Source organism: Acanthochromis polyacanthus, chromosome 2, assembly GCF_021347895.1.
Source record: "Acanthochromis polyacanthus isolate Apoly-LR-REF ecotype Palm Island chromosome 2, KAUST_Apoly_ChrSc, whole genome shotgun sequence".
In the NCBI taxonomy this organism is placed as follows: Eukaryota; Metazoa; Chordata; class Actinopteri; family Pomacentridae; genus Acanthochromis; species Acanthochromis polyacanthus.
Genome location: NC_067114.1, coordinates 16,480,112 through 16,503,758, shown reverse-complemented (window position 1 = coordinate 16,503,758; position 23,647 = coordinate 16,480,112). Strand labels below are relative to the sequence as shown.

The 23,647-nt window shown below is 39.9% G+C and overlaps 1 protein-coding gene across 1 annotated transcript; it reads left to right on the top strand.

Annotated features, from left to right (window-relative positions):
* Positions 1–1,074: 1,074 nt before the first annotated feature.
* On the top strand, positions 1,075–18,089 carry kcnk2a (potassium channel, subfamily K, member 2a). The gene is given in 8 exon segments (XM_051944939.1): positions 1,075–1,387; positions 4,136–4,242; positions 4,367–4,479; positions 5,165–5,255; positions 5,808–5,925; positions 7,128–7,288; positions 10,233–10,667; positions 14,277–18,089. Coding segments are annotated over 8 exon segments (1,365 nt in total). The 5' UTR covers positions 1,075–1,386; the 3' UTR covers positions 14,616–18,089.
* Positions 18,090–23,647: the final 5,558 nt, after the last annotated feature.

Here is a 23,647-nt window from a genome sequence, read left to right as displayed (position 1 = left end):
AACAACATACTTAGTCTGAAGGACACTGTGTACAATGGTTCTTCTCTGCTCTGATAGTATGTTGATGCAGGTTTGGTGAATAATCCTACACATAGGATACAAAAGTAAGTACCTCTATTCCATTACACTGCAGAAAAACTTATGAAACTACCAATCCATATAGTAAAAATGAGTTTTTTTGGTTGCTGTTGTTGCAGGAATAAGATTTTGAAATACATTTTAAACAGAAAATGATTGTGCACATGTTCACATATCACAGAATACACAATGATATTTATTTTTTATTGTATTTCTGTGCATATTTGTCTCAAAAATAATCCAAAAGTAATGGAAAGTAACCAAATCATGATGCTATTGTGATACTGGGAGAATAAGGAGACATTTTTAACCACCACTTAGGGCACCAAAAAATATTGTTTCCTTGTCTGAAAAAAATTCCCCAAATTTCTGAAAATGTGCAAACCTTCAGGAAGAAATTCCAATAATTCTTTTAAAGTTTCCCTTAAAAGTTTTATTTTTAAAAAATCCCCCAAATTTGGCAAGAAAATTATTTTAAATATTTTCAAAAAATGCATAAAAATCTTCTACCAAATATCTAAAGTGATTACATATATAAATATCAGTAAAACTTCTTTGAGAACATTCACAAAAAATCAACCAAAATCCAGCGAATTTCGTTGGCTTTTGGTTGATTTTTTTGTGTGAATGTTCTTATGAAACATTTATTTTTTCCCACAAAAAAAGTTCAAAAATTTCCCCAAAATGCTCTAGATGTGGACACCAGAACTTTCACTGTGAATATATTTATATCATTTTTCCAAATTTTCAAACTTTAAACAGGGTCTATTTGACCTGCAGGACAACAGAATGGGTAAAGTAATCCTCCATCCCTGCATGTACTTTCAGTTAATGATATCACTACAGACTTATGGGGACTTCTCCAACCCTGTGGAGGACCTCCCTGGGTTCTGCGGACCTTAGTTTGGGAACCACCTCCTTGCATCCTGCACCTCCTCCCCCCAGTGCTCTCTCCTCCCCTCCTCTCCTCCCCGTTATTCCACCGGTGCGCTCAAAAGCCGGAGCGCAGACGGAGCAGTGGACGGTGGAGAGCTGAAACCAGGAGGGAGGCTGAAGAAGGAGAGAACAGAGAGGAGAAGTCTCCTCGGTGCCACGTGGAGACACCAAAACCAAACTGCAGGAGCAGCATCAGAGTCCGATCAGCGGTGAAAGTAGAGAAGCAGAAGGAAAACGGAGCTCCTGTTCGTCCCCCCGCTTCAGCAGCGCAGGGAGGAGACACGCAGAGGAGGAAAGATTCCCCTAAACGCAGTGAGAGCCTCGGATGAGGAGAAGAGGAGAGCGGAGGGCATCGGATAGGCAGCAACAAGGAGTAAGTACGGAGTTAACATGGTGTAGGCACAGTTTGACTGGAGGGAGAGAACTTCTACTGGAAGTTTAGTGCAGTTTGAGAGTAAAAACAGCCCAAATATCCAAACTGTCTACATGACATCAACACAATCCTGAAAGGGCAGAATTCACTAGACATATGATGTCCTGAAGCTCATGCAGGACTTGTTCCCCTTCTTTTAGTTCTCCACCTGCTGTTGTGTGACTGATTGTCTCTGCCTCCTGCACAGCCACACTCACCACATGTCTGATTACATCTATTAAATATTCATCCTGATTAAATATGCCAACTTGGTGGACAAAATATTGTTGCATTCCTTTTATTTGAGAAGTAAAATCATGCAAGAGATCCAACAATTTGTAGAACTGCATCTACATGAGATGTGTTCATTGTTGGCTTTATATTTACCCTCCTGTTGTCCTCATTTACACACACCAAAAAAAAAAATTGTTTCCTTGTCTGAAAAAAATCCAAACATTCAGCCAAAAATTCCCCAAATTTCTAAAAATTTGCAAAACCTTCAGGAAGAAAATTCCAATAACTCCTTAAAAGTTTCCCTTCTATAAAAAAAAATCCCCCAAATTTGGCAAGAAAATTGTTGTAAATATTTTTTTTAAAAAATGAGTAAAAATCTTCAAAAAAAATCCTAAAAATGTCTAAAATGATTACATATATATCAGTAAAACGTCTAATGTTTTCTTCAAGAACATTCACATAAAAATCAACCAAAATCCAGCGAAATTCGCTGGATTTTGGTTGATTTTTATGTGAATGTTCTTGAAGAAAACATTTTTAACATTTCTTTTTCTCACCAAAAACTGTTCAAAGATTTCCCAAAAATGTTGAAAATGTGGACATCAGAAGTTTCACTGTGAAAACATTTTTTTTCCTCCACATTTTCAAACTTTAAAACGGGTCAATTTTGACCCACAGGATGACACGAGGGTTAAGAAGTAAGTCTCGTCACACAAGTTGGCATTTGAGTTCAGCTTTGGATTTATGTTGCATTAAAAGAAACCTACTGCTTATAAAGAGACCCTGCTGGTGTTTTAATTGCAAACTGTTGGTTGCCAGCACTAACTGTACATGTAGTAGTTTGGTCAAACCATACCTGAAAGTAATTAGCTTGAATGCTTCTGACCATATTTCATTCTTGCGCTAATATGATTTTGTACATTCGGTACGCAGACAGAATCTTTAAAAGAAAAAGCACAAATCAATATTATACGGGATTTATCTCAGCTTGGACATATCAAATTGCACCGCCTTTGACCTTCTTGTATTGCGGGGACTTACAGTGACTTATGGAGCATATAGTTCATTTATTTTTATGTGACACCTGGCGTTTGTGTGTCCGTCCGTCTGACTGTCTGTCTATCTGTTAGCAAGATAACTCAAAAACGCCTGGCCAGATTCACATGAAATTTTGAGGGAATGTAGATTATGGTAAGAGGAAGAGCTGATTTAATTTTGGTGGCAATCCAGAAAGGATCCTGGATTCTAGATCACTTTGAATTTTTTAGTATGTTTTAGTATGTGGTCCAAAATATGACAAAAACATCATAGGTTAGTATGTCGTCCAACAAATTGGAGCAAGGTGTCCAGATAGCTCAACTGGTTAAGGTGATTCGTAAGCAGAACTGTGTCATAGATGCAGGTTTGTATCTAGCTCATGCTCATTTACTGCAGGGTTTCCTGTTTTCCTCTCTATCCTTGGCGGAGGTCTGCACTCTCTGAGTACTTTTCTAGTTTTCATTATGAGGATAAAATGTTCCAAACATTTTTAGGGCTTCTGTTCTCTTGTTTTCTGAACATCCATCTGTCTTTTGAAAGTCCCATATCTACTTTATCTCTTTGCTGCTCCCTCACCCTCCATCCATCTCACATTCTCACACTTGGTTTGTAAGACCATTAAAATACATTATATTAATGTATAGTATATGACAGTTGTCATCTAATACTGATGCACTGATGACTCCTTTCCCTACTTACATTTCAGTTTAATTTCCATCAAGCTGGTTAAATAATGTTCCCAAAACAATTAAGAATGAAAAAATGAGTCAGCAGTCATGACATTGGAGAAAGTTACCGTATTGTAGCAAACTGCTTCTGTTTCCTCTGTGACTCTCTTATTTCTAACTACTGAGAATACATGAGAAAAAATAACTGTTGATGGTTTTATGCTCATTTTCTCTGTAAATTAGACACTTGATCTGGTAGAAAGATGCTTCATGATTAAACAGAAATGACAACATATCTCTTACACAATAACTCACCTGCAGCAGATAAAAAGCTGTTCGTTCTCCCCCTTCAAAGGTCTCTTGACATGAACAGCTACATTCATCCTTTGTTTCTTGCTTTTCAAGCTTTCAAGCACCCTTAACATTCCTGCTCTCACCACATCCATCCTCTTACATTTAAAATGACTCTCATTCTCCTCTTTTCTCCTGCTTCCAGGGTGAACTACATTCTGGATATTTCAAAAGCGCACACACACACACATGCTATGCACCCAAGTGATACTACACTAAATGCTCAGGCCTGATTCATGCTTTCACCAGTGTTAGGATCTGAAGGCCACTTGTGATTAATTCATAAGGATTTTCTAAAATTAACAGCTAGATGTGTTGACTGAGGCATGTGAGCAGGGACAGGCAGGAGGAGAAGTATGTGGAAGGGGGAAAAAAAAGAAAGAAAAATTCAATGCCATTTTCTTATTTCCCCTGACAGTGGCAGCTCCAGACTTATTGGACCCTAAATCCGCCACTCACAACACTAAGCCCCGCCTCTCCTTCTCCACAAAGCCAATCACACTGACTCCTCGGGAGGAGAGCGAGGTGAGAGACTAAAAATATCAAAGAAAAAGCTGCTTAAAAAGTTTGAACAGTGGGAGACAGGTTCTATACATCTGTTTTGGACACCATCCTGTCTGCGTCTGGGTTCACTGATCAGTTGTTGCAGATGGTTGCCACGGTGATGAAGTGGAAGACGGTGACAGCCATCTTTCTTCTGGTGGTTCTGTACCTGGTGATGGGAGCAGCCGTCTTCAGATCCCTGGAGCAGCCTCACGAGAGGTAGGCAGGTTAAAAGCATGTCTGCCTGTCTGTCCGCCTCACCGCCAGAACAGTCATCCATCCACCATTTACCCATCATTCCCCCTCCTATCAGGCTTTTCCTCTCTGCCTCTCAAAACTGAAGGCATTAAGCTTCTTCTAAAAAGTATGATGTGGTTGTAGTCATGCTTAATAACCATTGACCTGCTTTGAATATTTTGTTTATGGAGATACTATTGTTATTGAATGTATAAACTTTTAAATGCAAATTTTATTTTACTTAAAATGAAAATTTTAAGTATTTTACTTTAAAATGAAATTTTACTTTCATTTTAATTTACCTGAATTTAATTGTTGTTTTCTATATTTTCGATCCAGCATTGAGACCCCTTATAGATAAAAGATACAAAATTTTGCTTGCTTGATACAACAGAATTAAAAAATGTCAACACTGTTGACCTCAGCATACTAATCACAGTTAGTAGATCTTAGTAGAATATGCAGATGGAGTCCCCTGGGGCTTGATTATTGGGCCTTTGTAGTTCAGTCTCTTCACACTTTTTGCCAGAAACCTGCAAACCTCCAACTCTGATCTCTCTGTCCACCCTTAAAGTGGATGTGTTTGAAGAAGAGTACGATCTCTTTTTAAAATATGAAGACTTAGTCACAAATATTTCTCATCTTCCCTATTTTTCTCTCTTCCCAGTGCTCAGCGTTTGGCCATCCTGTCCCAGAAGCTGGAGTTTCTGTCCAAGCACTCGTGTGTCAACCAGAGCCAGCTGGAGGAGCTGGTTAAGGTGAGACTAATGCTACATTAGGGAAATACAGAAAATATACATGAAATAACATAAGACAAGACAAGACAAGACAAGATGGATTTAGGTACAGCACATTAGCAGACATTTAAATCAGTAAGCTGCTAAAAGTAACAGAAGAAGTAATACTATATATATATACTATGAAGTTGAGACTGAGCACAGCAGCCGTGGTTTCAGCACCATGGACAGCTCCCTCAGTCCTCCAGGAGGAACGACCGGCTGAGAAACACCATAGACTGTATTATACAGTCTATGAGCCACACAAAGTTTGTTTCTGTTGTTGTCAGACTCTTGTTGTTTCCTGTTCTGAACCAGGAAGCTCTCCTGGGACTCAGACTTTCACCGGCACCAGATTTCCTTAATGCATTCTCCTTGACAGCTCCAGGTTTTTGCCACCCTCACAGTCATCTCAACTTTTATATGAGGCCATCTTTAATTTATTAGGCGGGCGAGCATGTGGACACTTTCCTGCACCTCTACGAGGAACACATGGCTGACAAGCTCTCTCTCCCTCTCTCTCGTCTCTTGCAGCAAGTTGTGTCTGCCATCCGTTCAGGAGTGAACCCTGCAGGAACGCTGACCAACCACAGCAGCCTGTGGGACCTGAGCTCGGCCTTCTTCTTTGCTGGGACTGTCATCACAACCATCGGTAGGAAACGCACACGGACAGAAGGTTAACCCAGATCATTGATCACTCTGTAAATGAGCAGGTGTTGGTGACTGTGTGTTTATTTTTTGCGTTACCTCTTTATGAGTTCAGATAATTTAATGTTTATCTCTAACCCCAAAGAACTCATCTCTAAAAAACCTCCTACAGATGTTGATTTTTGCCTAAGGGGTCTTTAAATGTCCTTTCAAGTGAGTGGATCTGTTGTGTTTGCATTTGTGTAGCTGTTATGTAACAGTGACACTGACCTACTGCTGCTGAAAGAGGAGGGAGTTTCTTTTATCATTGATTGTACATCTGCTTCCTGGATAGAGACAAACTAGTGTCTCACCACTATACATTTACATTTACCATTTGTGTGTGTGTGTGTGTGTGTGTGTGTGTGTGTGTGTGTGTGTGTGTGTGTGCGCGCGCTCAGGTGCTGGCTATACTTGTGGGGACCAAATGTCCCCACAACTGTAGAAAAACCGAAAACAATGTCACTTGTGGGGACCTCATTTCAGTCCCCACAAGTTTAAACAGTGTTTTCTTGGCCATGTTGTTGTTACTGAAAAAAGTAAAAGTGCAAAAACGTTTCTTTTGGGTTGGGCATTGTTTTGGTGTTGGTTAAGGTTAGGGTTAGGGTAAAGCTTAGGGGTTAGATATGAATGGGAGTCAATGGTATGTCCCCACAATGATAGAAAAACACAGTGCTTGTGTGTGTGTGTGTCTTATTCTTTCACTCTTCTTCTCCGTCTCTCTTTTCTTTCCCTTCTTCCATTCTGCCATTACTGATCAGTTTAACGGCTTTTGTTGTCTTTTTGTTACACTTAATTTAATCATAAAATACTGGCTAAAAGCACAGTTATTGTAGTTTGAATGTAGTTTGAGGACTCAGATTCACCTCCTCTGCTGCTGAGACTGTTTCCTCATTCTGTTTCTTCATTCTGTTCTTTCTGCTTGACTATTTAAAAATGCTTTCACTTCATGCTTTTATGCAGCAACAATGATTCAAGTGCAACAGTTGATCTCTTAAATTAAGTAGTTACAGAAGCGTGTTTAAGCGTTGCTCTGAAAAAAATGTTGGTTGCAGTAACAGACATGACAACGCCACATTAGGCCAGATAGCCGGTCTTTACACCGTTGTCATCATGACATAGATAACCAGAGTGTGTTTTCTCTGTTTTAAATCGTCCTCCCTGCAGGATTTGGGAACACGTCTCCCCACACTGAAGGTGGAAGAATATTCTGCATCGTCTACGCGTTGTTAGGGATACCTCTGTTCGGCTTCCTTCTGGCCGGTGTAGGAGATCAGCTCGGCACCATATTCGGCAAAGGAATCGCCAAAGTGGAGAAAATGTTTGTGGTGAGTCTAATGTAGCACAGTCACATAAACTTAAACATACACACAGGCAAGCAGATGATATTTAAACACTCACAGGAGACTTGGAACATGTTTATGGACTGCAGATGGACAGTTTAGATCAGCTGCACCTGATTTATTTACATCCAATCATTTGTCTTTTCTGTCTTCAGTTTAAATTTAATCAGATTTTATTTTTAAAAGTTATTTTTTGGGGCTTTTTAGCATTTGTGACAGTTTGAAATTGGAGACTGACAGGAAACGGGGAAAGGAGTAGGGGAAGAACATGCAGCAAATGGCCATGGGACTACAGCCCCTGTTTATGGGTTGCCTGCTTAACCAGCTAACCAGCCCAGTTTAATCAGATTTAACCACATCATATACTAAAGCAGGACGTTATGGATTACTTATATTGTACTATATGTATTATGTTACTGTGGGCAATACTAAGGACAATCTGTTTCAAAATTGAATTTTGAGTTAAAAAGAAAACGTCACTACATTGATGCAAAAAATCCAATATGACTGCTATTAATGTTCTAATACGAATTAATTTTTCAGGATTTGTTTCCTCGTATGTTACTCATGCATATATTCTGCATAAACCTGGTTTAGCTCAGAAATAGCAGAGAAAAAAACAGCTGAACCAGTTCTGATCCTATATGTCTGGATTAGTTCGATAGAATCACCACAGAGATAAATCATTCTGCCTTTTTGAAGCTTTTATTAGAAGAACTTCGCGGTGCCGTTGGTTTCAAACATTTACTCCAGTAGGAGTGAAATCTAAACACGGATGTTTCTGTAACAAGGTCAGCTCGGTTTTTAAATATTTGTGCCATTAGTTTAATGTCTGTGGCCTTTTAACCTGTAAAAGATGCAAACCTCTGCATGCTGAGCTGCTTTAGAAACAACAACATAACATTGGGCCACTAAATGACTTTGTAATTCAGCATCATGGTTCATTTAAGCTGAATCCAGAACCCAAACTGAGTAAATGAACTCATTTATTTTAAGGTTTACGCTCATTAAGCTGTCATAGCTGTCTAAATTATACAGAAGTTGTTGATGCTGAGCAGTAATTTTCTAGCTGATTAATTTTTTTTCATGATATATTCTTAGATACAGTGTTTTACGATGAGGCTCCATGCATGTTGGACTGAGTCTGCTGAGCAAAGATAACTCAGTTAGTGGTCAGGTTTCCAAATTATTTGCTTTGCAGTCTTGAATGAAATGAACAGAAAACAGAAATTTATTTTAGAATGATTCGCTCCTGCGGCTCTCAGAGCACCCGAGGAACTCAGTGATGAATATTATGATTAAAAAAGAGCACAAAAATTCATTGTGTAAGTGTGTGTGTTTGTTGAAGCCTTACTGCTCTGTGCATACTGTGAGCGCCTGCAGCATTATCATCAATGAGCGGCTTTTCTTTTTACTGCGCACAGAGGACCAATTTATGGAATAATGCTATTACTGCCTACAGCGCCAGCCTCTTTTAACATCTCACTTCAAACACTGCTTTTTCCACAGCAGTGTGTTTTATAATTGTCAGTCTGTCCTCTGCTTTGGACCAGGCTGAGGATTAGACAATGAATCCTAATGACTTTGGCAGTTTTCCTCCAGCACACGACAACTCGTTGTTGTTCAGTGAATAATCTTAACAAATTAAATCTTCTCACTGCAGGACGAGGACCCTAAAGTGACACATTTCAACACAAAAACACCCTCAGTGATTATATGTTGTGAAGTTATACTTTAGATTTGCTATGGCTTCTTACTACTTCACTACATTTCAGAAGAAAATATGATATTTTGTTTAGTTTACTACATTATTCATGCACTCAAAGCTCAACATCTAATCTATGAGTCAATTTTAGCTCAGGTCACATTTTAACCCTCCTATTGTCCCCATTTACGGGCACCAAAAAATATTGTTGCCTTGTCTGAAAAAATCCAACAATCCAGCAAAAAAATTCCCCACATTTCTAAAAATTTGCAAAATTAAAAAAAAAACCTTCAAAAAAATCCTAAAAATATCTAAAGTGATTTCATATATATCAATAAAGCTTCTAATATGTTCTTTAAGAACATTCACTAAAAAATTCATAGACTTTTTTGTGAATGTTTTTAAACATTTTTAACATTTCTTTAACAACAAAAAATGTTCAAAGGTTTCCCAAAAATGTTGAAAATGTGGACGTCAGAATTTTCACTGTGAAAATATATATTTTTCCCAGATTTTCAAACTTTAAACCAGGTCAATTTTGACCCGTAGGGCGACACGAGGGTTAATACTTCACTACATTTTAGAAGAAAATATGATATTTTGTTCAATCTACTACATGACTGATGTATCGAAGTTCAACATCTAATCTGAGAGTCAATTTTAGCTCAGGGCACGTTTTAAAAAATGAGGCCTCTTTGCAGGTTTCAGATGTCCAAGAGAGGTTGTTACTTCTGTACAGTATTTCTACTCTAAACATCTCAAATGGTTTACTTTGAATAACTGTTACAATACTCTCACGTTTAACTAAAGAAAAACAAAAAATAGAGAAATGGCGAGAAAAAAGAGAAATCTTTTCTTCTTTGCAACCTCAATCATCTCACAGCCCTCAGATTTATCACTGGACTCTCAGGAAGAAGCGACTACGCTGCCTGAATGTACATGTTTTGTTGTTTTTTAAACTGCAAAAACGGTTATTACATGCGAATCAACAAGCTATTATTGCAGTTTTTGCATTTTTCTACTTTTACTTTTTATAATTTAGGTACATTTTGGTGATGATACTTCTGTACTTTTAGTATGAGGTGGTTGTGATTCAGACTGGAATCTGAATACTTCATCTACTGTTGTCTCTACTATCTTTCATTAAAAGCGACATGATGAGATTCTCAGCTGTTCTGATGAATCATACATAATGTCTCCTCTGTCTTCGGTTCTCCCCTGCAGCACTGGGACATCAGTCAGACTAAGATCCGGGTCATATCCACCCTGCTGTTCGTGCTGTTCGGCTGCCTGCTGTTTGTGGCGCTTCCGGCAGCCATCTTTAAGCACATCGAGGGCTGGTCTGCTCTGGAGTCGCTCTACTTTGTGGTCATCACCTTGACTACCATCGGATTTGGGGACTTTGTTGCAGGTGCAGATACAGAAAGTAATGAAACACACTCTTCACATCTGTCCAAGTCTCTGCTTCACATTGATGTCTCCCATCAGGTGGTGAAAAACTAACTGTTTTTGTGTCCAGGTGGGTCAGAAATAGAATACCTGGACTACTATAAACCAGTTGTGTGGTTCTGGATCCTGGTGGGACTGGCCTACTTCGCTGCTATCCTCAGCATGATAGGAGACTGGCTCCGAGTCATCTCCAAGAGGACCAAAGAGGAGGTACGAGACCCGTGGTTCTCATTTCCGTCCAGTTGCTTCGTCTCATTTCTTTTGCTGCTTTTCTTCTCACTTGTCTTTCATATTGCTTGTTTGCAGCTCTTTCAATCCTCTGTCTCCGCCCTTCTGCACAGTGACACACAGGTTACATAAGCTAGAGCCACATCCCCACCTCAACTTTCGCCCTCTGCCTAACTTCATTTCAATGATGCACCTGTTTTCTAATCCAATCGACTCTCTGTCATCCAAACACATGAACACAGTCTTCAGGCATTATTGTGAGCAACTCCAGATATCATTTAGACAATGTGTGATGATGTTCTGTATCAGAAAATGAACATGGGACTGTGTCAACACTAAATATAACACAGGTTATGGAAATAAATTCAGTTTCCAACATCTGTGAGTTTCCAGCCCTGAGGTTCCCCTCCACAGTGAGATAATTGGATGTGACTGGTGGGTATGAATAGCTTGGAAAATCCAAACTGAATCTCCATGTAATCTCCTATCTCCATGCTAGGAGATACAGGAGAATCAGTTTGGCATTGGGCGAATTGAATCGCGTTTCCCTCCCGGGAAAGTTTGGTACGACCAATCATAGCACGGGAGGCGGGAGTTAATGCTGCGTCATCTTCAGCACCTGGATTACCCAAAACACCTGCGCACCTCCCGTAACCAAACACAAACATTAACAAAGTTATTCCTAACACCGTTAATCGTTCGGAAGGAGTCTTTTGTTGCGTAGCCTTTTCAAAAATAAGTGTTGTACTTGAGAGTACCCCATGTAATCGCAGATTTTTGTGACAAAAACGGCAGTAATCATTCACCGCGACGCTTTCTCGGCTGCATGCCATTGTTGTTTGGACTACATGGACTTCAAGGTCGATTTGTTTGTGCGTCACATCTGTGTTACGCTGATTGGTTCTTTCTTGTTCAAGCTGCATTCGTTAGCCCCTCCTTTTTGAAATCGTCTCCTATCATCGCAATGCCAGACTGCCTTTATTTGTATTTATATTAATACATAAATAAAGTCAGTCTGGATTTTCCAGGCAAGGGTATGAATGCAGATTCTGTCAAACATTTCAGCCAGTTTACAAACACATGGTCTAGTTTCAGGGGACCAGACATCTTTGGCAGGGACATGGTGAGACATTAGCTGAACATGATCAGCTGAGTGAAGCTGTAGAGATGTTTGATGATGTGAGTTCTTGCTCCTGATACGTTCTCATGCTGAAGTCCTGCTGTGATACCTCATTGATGTATGATATACATGTATTAGGCACAGAGGCATTATCACTGTCTGGTACAGGGTTGGTTTTTGCTCCAGTCTTTCTGAATCATGTCAGTGTCCCATTGAGGCACATAAATATTAGGGAGGAAACAAAGTCAGAGCTCTGCATGACTCTACTTCACTTCTCTGTGTATGTGTCCATCTGTCAACTTGGCTTTTTTGCATATTGGAGGGAAAATGTATTTAACAGTATACATAAAAATAGAAGCCATACTGGGATAGCCTAGCCGCGCTAGACAACCCATGGCAACAAATTAAATTCTCTGCCAGGGTGGGTCTAGTTACCCTCCATAAGGCTCGAGGTTCGATTCTCCTAAAACTGGCCGGACGAATCACCATGAAGTGTAGAGTCAGAAGGCGGGCGAAACTAAGTGACGACAGAGGCGTGACGATTCTGACAGAAACAACCGGCGCACAATCAACAGTTATCTTTCGACTCGGCTTTGGCCACAGCCCTTAAAGATCTGAAGCTAAAATTCAACTTGAAAGATAAAAAAAGGATGGCACTTAAGTGTTTCATTGAGAAGAAAGACGTATTTGGACTTATGCCGACGGGATATGGCAAATCCTTAATATACCAGTTGGCTCCGCTGGTTGGGATGCTAATTTGACTTAGCCACAATCCGGCGCTCTAGGAACTACGTCAGCCTATTCGTTGCGCTGAATGGTTGTATACCTACCCAATTGCTGCAGAGTGATTTGATAGACAACCTTTTAGCCCGCCTCCCTCCCTGTCGAGCGTTCCTAGACCCTTGTGTCTTAAGAGCTGGGTCTAGCGCCGCTAGGCTAATACTGGGAGGCTTGACTGTATTGTTTGGCAATCATTGGCCTGTTGCAGTGTTATGCTTTTTAGAAAAAAATCATATTAGTGGAAACATACAGTCTGTTTTCAGTGTGTTGCAGCTGGAGTTAAAATACAGACTCATCCCCACAGGCAAAGTATGTAACAATGTTTTGCTTCATTTTATGACTTTATCTCAATGCAGCAGAAGTATTCAGGACCTACTCCAGTTGGATATATTAATGTGGGTTCCTACAAACTTTAAATGACCAACGTGGGCAGTAGTTTGCATCAGTTACCACCAGGTTGCCAGTTTGAGGTCAAAGATCAGCATCTCCTGTTTTGACATAAATTAGTCTGATCAATGAAAACTTGACTTAAGTCAGAAAATTATTTAGAATTAGTTCCAAGGTTTTCTGTTGACAGCTGGACTGTGTTTGTGCTTATATTTGGAGGGACACTGCAGCAGGCAGCTTTGAAGGTCGGCTGTAGTCTGTCCAATCAGAAGTTAGAAACAGTGCTGCTATTTTCTTCACTAGTTATCCATTTGCAGAAATCTTTTTTTTTTTCTTAACTTTTGGTTGGGTTTGCTAGATGCATGATTGCCTGTAGTAACTGCTGACCTGTGGAATACTGACTAAGCATCTATGTAGTATCCACATTACATTTCAGATTAGATTCTGAAGCTTTCTGAATTAAGACTCTTTGGTGTTTAACTCTCCTGTTGTCTTCATTTACAGGCCCCAAAAAGTATTGTTTCCTTGTCTGAAAAATCCAAAAATTAAGAAAAAAAATTCCCCAAATTTCTGAAAATTTGCAAAACTTTCAAGAAGAAAATTCCAGTTATTCCTTAAAAGTTTCCCTTAAAAGTTTTATTTAAAAATTCTTGTAAATATTTTCAAAAAATGTGTAAAAATCTTTCAAAAAAGTTCTAAAAATATCTAAAGTGATTACATATATATCAGTAAAACTTAAATTTTCTTTAAGAACATTCACAAAAGAGTCAACAGATTTGGTATGTCAGCAAAGTCAGTTAGAGTTATTAATGTTATTCAAATTAGCTGGATTGGATTGTTTAGTTCATTGTATTATCATTCATGTATTTTCACTCTGTAAGCTGGATAAAAAGAAAAGTGTTGTTTTCCTCTCTGTGACTTCGTGAATGTGTCTGTTATCTTGCTCTGTCCCACCAGTAATATGCATGTAATGGCTGTAGATGTAACTCAGCTGTGTGTGTGTACATGTGTCATATTTTCCACGGCTGACGAATACACTGTGATGTCCTATTTAGCTGCAGATACATTGTTTTAATATAATCAGGTTGACTTCCTGGTCAGTGTTGTCGTCAATCTCCACTTCACTCATGCTCTGACTCTTTTGTCTGCTTTAAAGATGAAACACAAAATCCACAAATGGACTATAATTACTGATTCTAAATACAAAATAATCTTTAAAATGTAGATTATAGCTGTCTGTGCCATATCATCTCTGTCCTGTCTGCTCACTACTTGTCTCATCACGCCTCTCTTTGTCTCTGCAGGTCGGGGAGATCAGAGCTCATGCTGCAGAGTGGACGGCTAATGTCTCTGCAGAGTTTAAAGAAACTCGTCGTCGTGTCAGCGTTGAGATCTACGACAAGTTCCAGCGTGCAGCGTCAATTAAACGCAAACTGTCCTCAGAGCTGGGCTTCAGTCCAGCACCAGAACTCACTCTGCCCAGGAGGACTGTGTCGGTCAACTTCAACGACGAGCGGGACAAGACCGAGAGGGATGCCGGACTACAGGGTTTGACAACACCTCTGACCAGAAACGGTGGTTTGTACATGAACGGTTTGGACCCAGAGAGAGGAGATATCTCAATTATTGAACACCTCAAGTAGAACGAGGACAGTCAGCACCTTTCAGGATCCTTCCAAATCTTTTCAGCGTGTCATCACTGGTCTCATCAGTGCTGCTCGACCAAATGAACTGTTTCCACTCAAATCTAGTAATGTGCAACTTTGTTACCCCAACAGGGGCATCTTCACCCTCTGCAGGGACATAAGAGGAGGCTTGCTTCAGTGGATTTCTGACAGCAGGACACAACTCATTACAAAAATGAAAAAGCGTATCAGGAATATAGAGAGCATGAACGTCATGAATTTACTGGATGTCTGTCAGCTTCAACTAAATCCCAAGTATGCCTCCGAGGAAAGCAGATTTGCTGATTGGCAGTGATTTGGGATCAGTCGTTAACCTTTTCTAAAGGACTATGGAAGTTACATTTCTAACATACTGTGTACACTGAACAGCCATAACATTAGAACTACAGGTGAAGTAAATCACATTGATCATCTTGTTAAAACACAATGTTCTGCTGGGAGACAGAGAGTCCTAGCGTTCACGTGGATGTTATGACACCGCCATCCACCTAAATACTGTCTCAGACAAAGTTCATTCCCTGTGGTCTTTGCACTTCCAGCAGGGCAGTGTTCAATGCCACATGGAAAAAACTGCTTGAGGAACATGAACAAGAGCTTAGGGCAATGGCCTGGCCTAAACTCCCCAGATCCTAATTCGATCAAGCAGAAGAACAAGCTTCATTCATGGAGATCACACTCAGTGAATCACAGGATCCACGACCGATGTCCCGGCGCCAGACACCGTGAAGGTCGAGATGTTTTTGACCACAGAAAGGGAATCTAAACAGTATCAGGCAGGTGGTTTTAATGTTGTGGCTGATTAGTGTACATAAAACAATGGTTTTTGCTGACCTAATATTGAAGTCAGAGGGTGTGTCAATGGTAACCACCTGTGTTTGCTCTCTGTCTGCATCTTGCATATTAGAGTTCTGCAGAGTGTGACTGACTGCAAAGACTGGCTGGTGTCAAATGTTACCACCACGAACCCCATAACACTGTTTTAAGGATAATTCTGTTTATATCTGAGTGACAATGACAATCACGGTCTGCTGAGATGTTCCTTATAGGTGGAATATAAATGGTATTAGAACTGTACACAAAGAAATAATGTCTGAACTACAAACATGGTAGACTGTGTCTAGCAGGTCTTCTACATTAACATGGAGCTAATTTTAGAGATGTTTTTATGACATTTTACACAAACGATGGAAAAGACCATTGTTGCCAAAAATAAGTTTGGCAATTTAGCTCCTGCACAAAAGCTTATTTAAAACATGATACATAAAGGTGTGGTTTAATAATGTTTTAATTTAAAGCTTTTTGCTGAATGTAATTATACCCGTGTTATAGAGCAGCTCAGATAAATGAGGTTTTCCCTCTTTAGTCAAAACATTAGATTCTTGATGATTGTTAACTTTTGCATATTACAGTGGTGTTGCTAACAGTTATAATCACTCCAACAAACCACTGTGATGCTGAAAAGCAGCACTGTTACTGATATTTTTATTAGATGCCAACATATTTTGATTATAAAAGTTGTTGGTATAGAATTATCCTTCTTTCTAACAAGTACAAGCCATTGCTTTTCACAAACATGATGTTTATCAGCATTTTTTTCTACTTTTCAGAAACCAAACATTTATTTGTTCTTCACTGGAGAACAATATTAAAATATTTAAAGACTGTGGCAGTTTTCCAGTCACGTCTCATGTCTGTCTTACAGTTCTGCTGCCATCAGCTTTTATTCTTACTGCAGATCTCTGTGTGATGGTGTCAGCTTCACATTTGTTTTTATTAGAGGGCACTGCGGCATCACACAACTCCTCTCAGTTTTACAGAAGAAGCATTATTTCCGTGTGGTTTAAGTTGGGCCTCTGAATCTGGATGCATTTTAAAAGAATTAACTCTATGAACACTGCAGTGCCTCAAACTCTTCACACTGTTGACAAGACCAAGTCCAACGCCACGTGAGGTTAACAACACATTTTGCACAAGAGTTACATTTCACTGAGCTGCATGGTGACACTGAAACAGTTATCTGTGCTAATTTGGTTTACTTCAAATGAGGCACATTTCTGTCAGTATGTTTCTATTCCAGCAAAACCATTTTTGTTATTGTCAGTCATATTGTTCTATTAGCCCAAACACCGACAAAATCAGCATCTAAAACAAGCTGTGATTTTATGGTTCAGGTTCTGTAATGTATCAGCATCATACTGGCCTTCTGTTTACCTTCTGTTCATCAACCCAAAGCTGCTAGAACTCACAGCGAATGCCTTGTCTGAATACCACATATTTAAATACTTTTTTTTTTGCAAACAATTCTGGAATTGCAAGGACATTTGTAATATCTTATTTTGTGTTGCTCAGTATTTTTCAGGCCTTGAAGATATAATGGATTGGATTAAAGTGTCCTTTTGTTTAAAAGTTTTACTGAAGAAAGAGATGAAGGTTGGAGTGTTTGACTGTCACAGATGTGCACAGTGACGACAAGTCATGAAAGTCCAGCTTTCACACACACACCTGCCGTTAAAAATGCACTTTGAGTCAACAGTCGTTCAATGTAACATCACGGCTTCCACAGAGAACCAGTCCATCCACTCACAGGACTTTGATTATTGTCATGTGGCATTAATGACAACTAAACGATTTAGCACACAAACTTCTTCTCTTGAATAACCCACACAAGAGAATTCAATCCATTGATTATCTCTCTCACACACACAAGACTTGTGTGAAAAAAATACTGTAAATCTAATAGCTTCAAAAAATTGATGTTAATTTACTGAAAGGTGAATAAATCAATCAAGTGACTGTAATGACAAAGGAAACTAGAAATAAATCTTTAGTGCAGCCTGTAGGTATTTTATAGACCAATAATACACTCAGAACAGCAGGTAAAGTATCAGAATAGATTAAAAATATTAGTCAAATATGGGACCCTTTATTTAGTCCTCATTGAAATGCATTCATAGGAGGTGACAGAGGTTCTTTTATTTTCACTGGATGCACTGGACATCCTAATTGAATGGATGGAAAGATGGGAAAGTGAAGTTCTATGGATGTTTTAACTTTTACAATAGAAGTGCTTTTAATTTATGAATTAACTCAGAGTTTGTATGGTTCAGTACTAACACTGAATAGAAACAACAGCAGCATTACGCTGGTATGTCGTTGCCTTCTCTCTTTGCTATTCAGCATGCCATTGTTACGCAACCATCTGTTTTTAGCCGTGCTAAAATGAAACTTTTTCATTTTTCATTCTGTGCTACATATATTAATGCTTTTTATGACAACAACTGTATTTTTCTAAACTGTTTGTACTTGTAGAGACGCTGATGAGTCTGGAAAAGACATTGTAATAATAATAATAATACTGTCTGTAGAGCTAACCTCTAATGTAAAAGATTTTTGTACAATGTATGACTTGAAATATACCAACTTTGGATTCTTTCTCTGCCTCCTGTGTGATTCAAGGTGCTCAGCTTTTGCAGTTTCGTCTGTATATTCAAAAGAAGAGTGTGCATCATTCAGTCACTCATTATTGCACAAGAACAGCTTAGTCAGTGAGGGTACAGCATGCATAGTTGTTATAATAGTAATTTTTTTATGCCAACATTTGCTCAAACTTAAAGAATAATTTACACTTTCAAACTCTAACCTTCCTGTCTGAAAAATTAAGTACCAAAATCTGCAGTTCCAGGAAAATCCACCAGAGGCTGACTCCAAAATGAGTCAGTTCCCACAGAGTATCGTGTTAAAATGCTAATTTTATAGGAGAAATAGATATCTTTACAGCCTGGTACACAGACCGGTTTTGGGTCTCTGACTAATTTCCCTGATCATGACAAATATACAGGGTGGGAATTTTCCTACAACTCACCCTTTCAAATTGTATTCAGGCACAAAGTTAAACCTCCAAAGGTGAACTAAAGCAGCCGACATTAGGTTGCTCTTTCATCCATCCATCCATTCTCTATACACCGCTTTATCCTCATCAGAGTCGCGGGGGGTGCTGGAGCCTATCCCAGCTGACTCGGGTGAAGGCAGGGGACACCCTGGACAGGTCGCCAGTCTGTCGCAGGGCTACATATACAGACACACAATCATACTCACATTCACACCTACGGACAGTTTAGAGTAATCAATTAACCTCAGCATACTTTTGGACTGTGGGAGGAAGCCGGAGTGCCTGGAGAAAACCCACGCATGCACAGGGAGAACATGCGAACTCCATGCAGAAAGATCCCAGGCCCACCCCCGGGTTTGAACCGGGGATCTTCTTGCTGCAAGGCAAAGTGCTAACCACTACTCCACTGTGCAGCCCAGTTGCTCTTTCAATATTCCAAAAGAAATATGAGCATAAACAAGGCAAACTGATGATTTGTGAGAACTTGCAGATCCAAACAACTAAAAGCAAGTTTGGCTGCTGATTTGACAACTCAGTCGTGACACGCAGATCATGGAGGCAGTTAAGGCACGTAGATCAAAAACACCTTTCTATCTTGGAGTCGTAAACTGATCAAATGTGAACGCTGCGGCACAATACATATTTTTAGTATCATAGTCAGATGGAGAAGGATCTCCAGTGCCCATTGCAAAGAAGGATAGTTTATTTTACACCTAGAAACACTAGAAAAACCTTCTGAATACTGCAAGACTTGTCTAAATATGATCACACTTTTGATTTTCCCTTTAAACGCACTGAGACTATATTTTCTCAGTCAGTTTATTACAAGGAGTGATTATCAGTTGTGGCTGTTTCACATGACATATTTCTGTTTCTTGTGGCTTCTTCTTGCTGGTTCAGTGTCACACATCTCCATGCAGCCATCTGGATCTAATAAAACTTCACTTAGAATCTGATGACAGCTGGAGCGTTTTCAGACAAATCTATGCGAACCAAACCCACACAAAGTTTTTCAGTTTTAAAATCTTCATTTGTAATAACTAATTATGTGATTAACTCTTCTTATTCACTCATGAAAATTTAAAGCTAAGTTAAAAGTTGTCACTGCGACAATTTTCTCATTCCTTTCTCTACCCGACATGTAACTCTGCTTTATTAGGAATTTGGAAGCACATTAATCAGAATTCGCTGAACCACTGAATAATCATGAGTGTTTAAACTTCCTGGATGTTCCAGCAGCCCGATGAGCGTGACGGACCAGTGGCAGCAGCTCTTATGATGCGTGAGGGAAAGTTATGAAAGCAGGAAGTACAGACCAGAATCAACAGCACACAGTGAGACAGATACAGTGCGGTGGCTCATTTCACCATATTTCCCCCGTTGTAAAGCCCATCTTCCCTTCCAAGGTTGAGAGATCCAGCAGAGACTTTAAAATTGCTGCTTAGAACTTTAGTTTTTGGACAAATGAGGTCTCGGTGAGTTTTTAAGGAGCTGATTGGTGCTACTTTTGGACAGAGTCAGAGAGGCTGTTTCCAGACTTGTTGCTAAGCTGAGCTGGACCTGCTGCAGGTGGCAGATTAATATTTAGTGCCCAGATATCAGCACAGAATTAAGCTTCTTATCTTACTTTTGGCAGAAATGTCATGTTTTCCTAAAATCTCAATCTGTGAAAAATGCCACGTGTAGCCTCGAAATTCATATTTTAAGATGAGGGCGGTAGATGGATTACACAGAGTGAAAAGCAGAAGCTGTTTGTTTATCATCACATGAACTTCACAAAAAAAACTTAAAACGTGACACAGGCGTTGGCATCCAAGTCCAGAATCAGGACAAAAGTTTTGCATCTTTAGTACTTCAAACTGTCAGAGAAACTCACCTGAGCTTTGATGTTGAACAGATCACATGAGAAGGTCTAAGAAGGCACAACCTACAATACAGAAAAAAGCAGCAGGTCACAGTGTGAGGTTAGAGGATGGTCCACTGTAATCACATTACACGTGAAAAGACATTTTTCTGGTGAGTTTTAAAATGTGATTCACACTGTAAATATCTGCAGCAGCCCTAAAATATTACCAAAAAACCCCCCAAAACTACTATTTGTAAGGCAAAATGGAGTGGCCATTTTTGCATTTTTTTATTAGTTGAATTGTCCCTGTGAGAAATTGTGGAGATAAAAGTCCATCCTCACTAAATATGGATCAGCCTCACTGACCTCTAAGGAATCCTTTCACATCTCGAGATTAAATTCAACAAACTCTGCTATACGTGATGCTCCTCATTTTTGCTCATGTGTTTTTTTCTTTATTTTTTTTTTACTTGAGCCATAATTGGCTGGCCACATGCCATGTGAGAGTACCGGAGTGAATATTTTTTCAGCCAAACAGTGCAGATCTCGGTTTATTAACACATGTGTCCAGGAGGTTTTTGAATTAACTCAGCTCTAAGAAGCAGCTGGATGGAACAGATTGTTCACTTCTATTTGCCACTTCTCTGAAAGCTTTTGCCCTCAGGGGGGTTAACGTCTCAAAACATTGTAACTACAGCGGGCAGATGAACTGAGGCTCCGCTGGCTTTTATGTTGATTCTATTCTAATGGTTTCTATTTTTAGTGCTTTGCATGCAGAGGCAATTCATTGCTCAATAGGTGCTGTAAAAGCCCAGGGATGCTGGTGGTTAAAAATAGCTCCTACTCTGTGTGTGTGATTAAACATATTATTTCCATCCAGGAGGAGGCAGGGAGCCAACACAGAAATCGGACATGCTGGAACTTCAGAGAGGAAACCAGCCTGAACATATTCATGTGATCTGCCAGAATTTCTAAAAAATATATAGTCTTTAGTCCAGACGTTTATCAATTCTGCTTCAAAGTCAGGATGTCGGGACTTGTGCTGCATAAATCTTTACTTTTTATTTAATGGATATATTCACATTATCATTTGTTTACTGAAAAGTTATTACTTGTAGTGATTTATTCCTCTTCTCTTGCCATGAAGAGATTTTTTCCTAAAGTAATGTAAATGGAACTGATAGGGAACAAAATCTACTCCCGATTCTTTTCAAAAATGCATTTAAACTGCAACTGAAGTCAAACTGAAACTCAAGCAGTCAGAGATGGTCAAATCAAGTAGATATCTTACCGTCCTCACAGTGTCAGATCCCCTTTTCGTGTTTTTACAACACTGTTGCATTGTTGAACTGCAGCAGACACCGACATGCGGAAATTCATCCTTGAAAGAGCGTACCTGTGGAAAATAAATATACACAGAATCAGTAAAACTGAAGAGCTCAACAGTGGCTTGGTGGTGAGCACTTTTACCTTGCAGCTAGAAGGTCCCCAGTTCACATCCCAGCCTTCCTGGGATCTTTCTCCATGGATTTGCATGTTCTCCCTGTGCATGCGTGGGTTTTCTCCAGGTACTCCGGCTTCTTTCTACAGTCCAAAAATATGCTCAAGTTAACTGGTGATTCCCAGTTGTCTGTGGGAGTGAATGTTTGTCTCTCTGTGTGGCCCTGCCATAGACCAGCGACCTGTCCAGAGTATCCTGTCTTCACCCTAAGCCGGCTGGGACCAACCCTAACGAAGATTAAGTGGCGTATAGATAATGGATGGATGATGGTAAAACTGATGAAGCTTCAGTAGCTCTGGACTAACTCAGGAATACATGCTGACACAGAGTGACTGTAGATTTGTCAGTCGCCAATCTGCTGGAGAATCTTAAAATGTCAGGATGATGATAGGAAAGCAAATGGGAAATTCAATTCTGAAATAACTCAAGAGTAATCTAACTTACTAGGTATGTTGTGGTTAATTTGATGATTTACTGAGTCTACTTATGCACGAGTTGATGTTCAAAGCAGCATCGAGTTTGTTTCTGCTCAGTTCTGCTGCCTTTCACACAAGGTTTACAGGTTGAGATGAATGGCTTTATTAACTGTTCTTAAACCATTTTGCGAACACTTCATAAGTTATTTAAAAGCATTAATAAGAAAGAACTAATATATAATAACATATGTGATGGATTAGTAAAATATTTTTGAACCATTAAGTCACTGGTTTCAAGTCTTTTCTGAGGGATGATTGTAAAGTGGTATTTAAGTTTCTCACTCTCAGTTTAAAGCTACAGCTGGGATATATATTTGAGTATTTCAGACACATAATTTGGTTTTAAAGTAACTCCATGAGTTAAGCTCTTGGTCTCTTTCCCTGCGTCCTGTTCACACACTCCAGTCGACACATCCTGTCACTGACTCTCCTCTGGCCCTGAGAACTGCTGCTTACACAGTGTTGCCCGGCAAAGAATGGGGCAAACCATGCATACAGCGGTGGGGATTGACAGTCCATCAGTCCGTCCGTTTTACAGACAGACACACACACACATGCATAAACAAACACACACTCTCCAGCCTGAGTGCCAGTGATAACATAGCTCAGCGGACCCATCTCCTCATTTCCCGTGTCCTCGGCCAGAGTTGGTTCTGGCACTGCAGCTTCCGCTAACAGCTCCAGCCAGAGACATGAGAGCAGGACTGCATCCGCTCTGAGGTGTGTGACCGTGCCGTCTCCGCTCTGTTCCCATAACCCAGCATGCCCTGCTGCCCCCTCAGCCGCTGCCAGGCAGAGATACAGCAGCATGTAGGAGTGAACCGACAAACCAGGTGAACGCACAAACCTGAGTTTCTTCCCTCCGCTCTCTGACATACGCTCCATCTGAAACTGATGAGTATCTCGTGTCCTTTCTCAATGTGTCCTAACAAGACCTCAGCAGAATAAGAGGTCAAAAGGTCGGCACACGTCAATACCTCCATTTCCAATGTGTAAAGAGATAATCAATGGCTACTGATCTAAAGCAGTGTTCCTCAGTCACACTGTAAAGGCTAGCCAAGAAAAAACAAAAAACCTCACTTATTTCGGACATTTACACCAGCCACTGCTCCCCAAGAAGAGTTTCTCCAGGGAGAATAAACCAGCGACACATCAGCTGTGAAAACCCAGAGTGTCTTCCAAAGACCTGCACGGGGACATGTAGAAGGCAAGAACAAAAGTATCAGAACAGACTGGAAGAACCAACACCAAACATCATCAAACCTCATCACAGTCCAG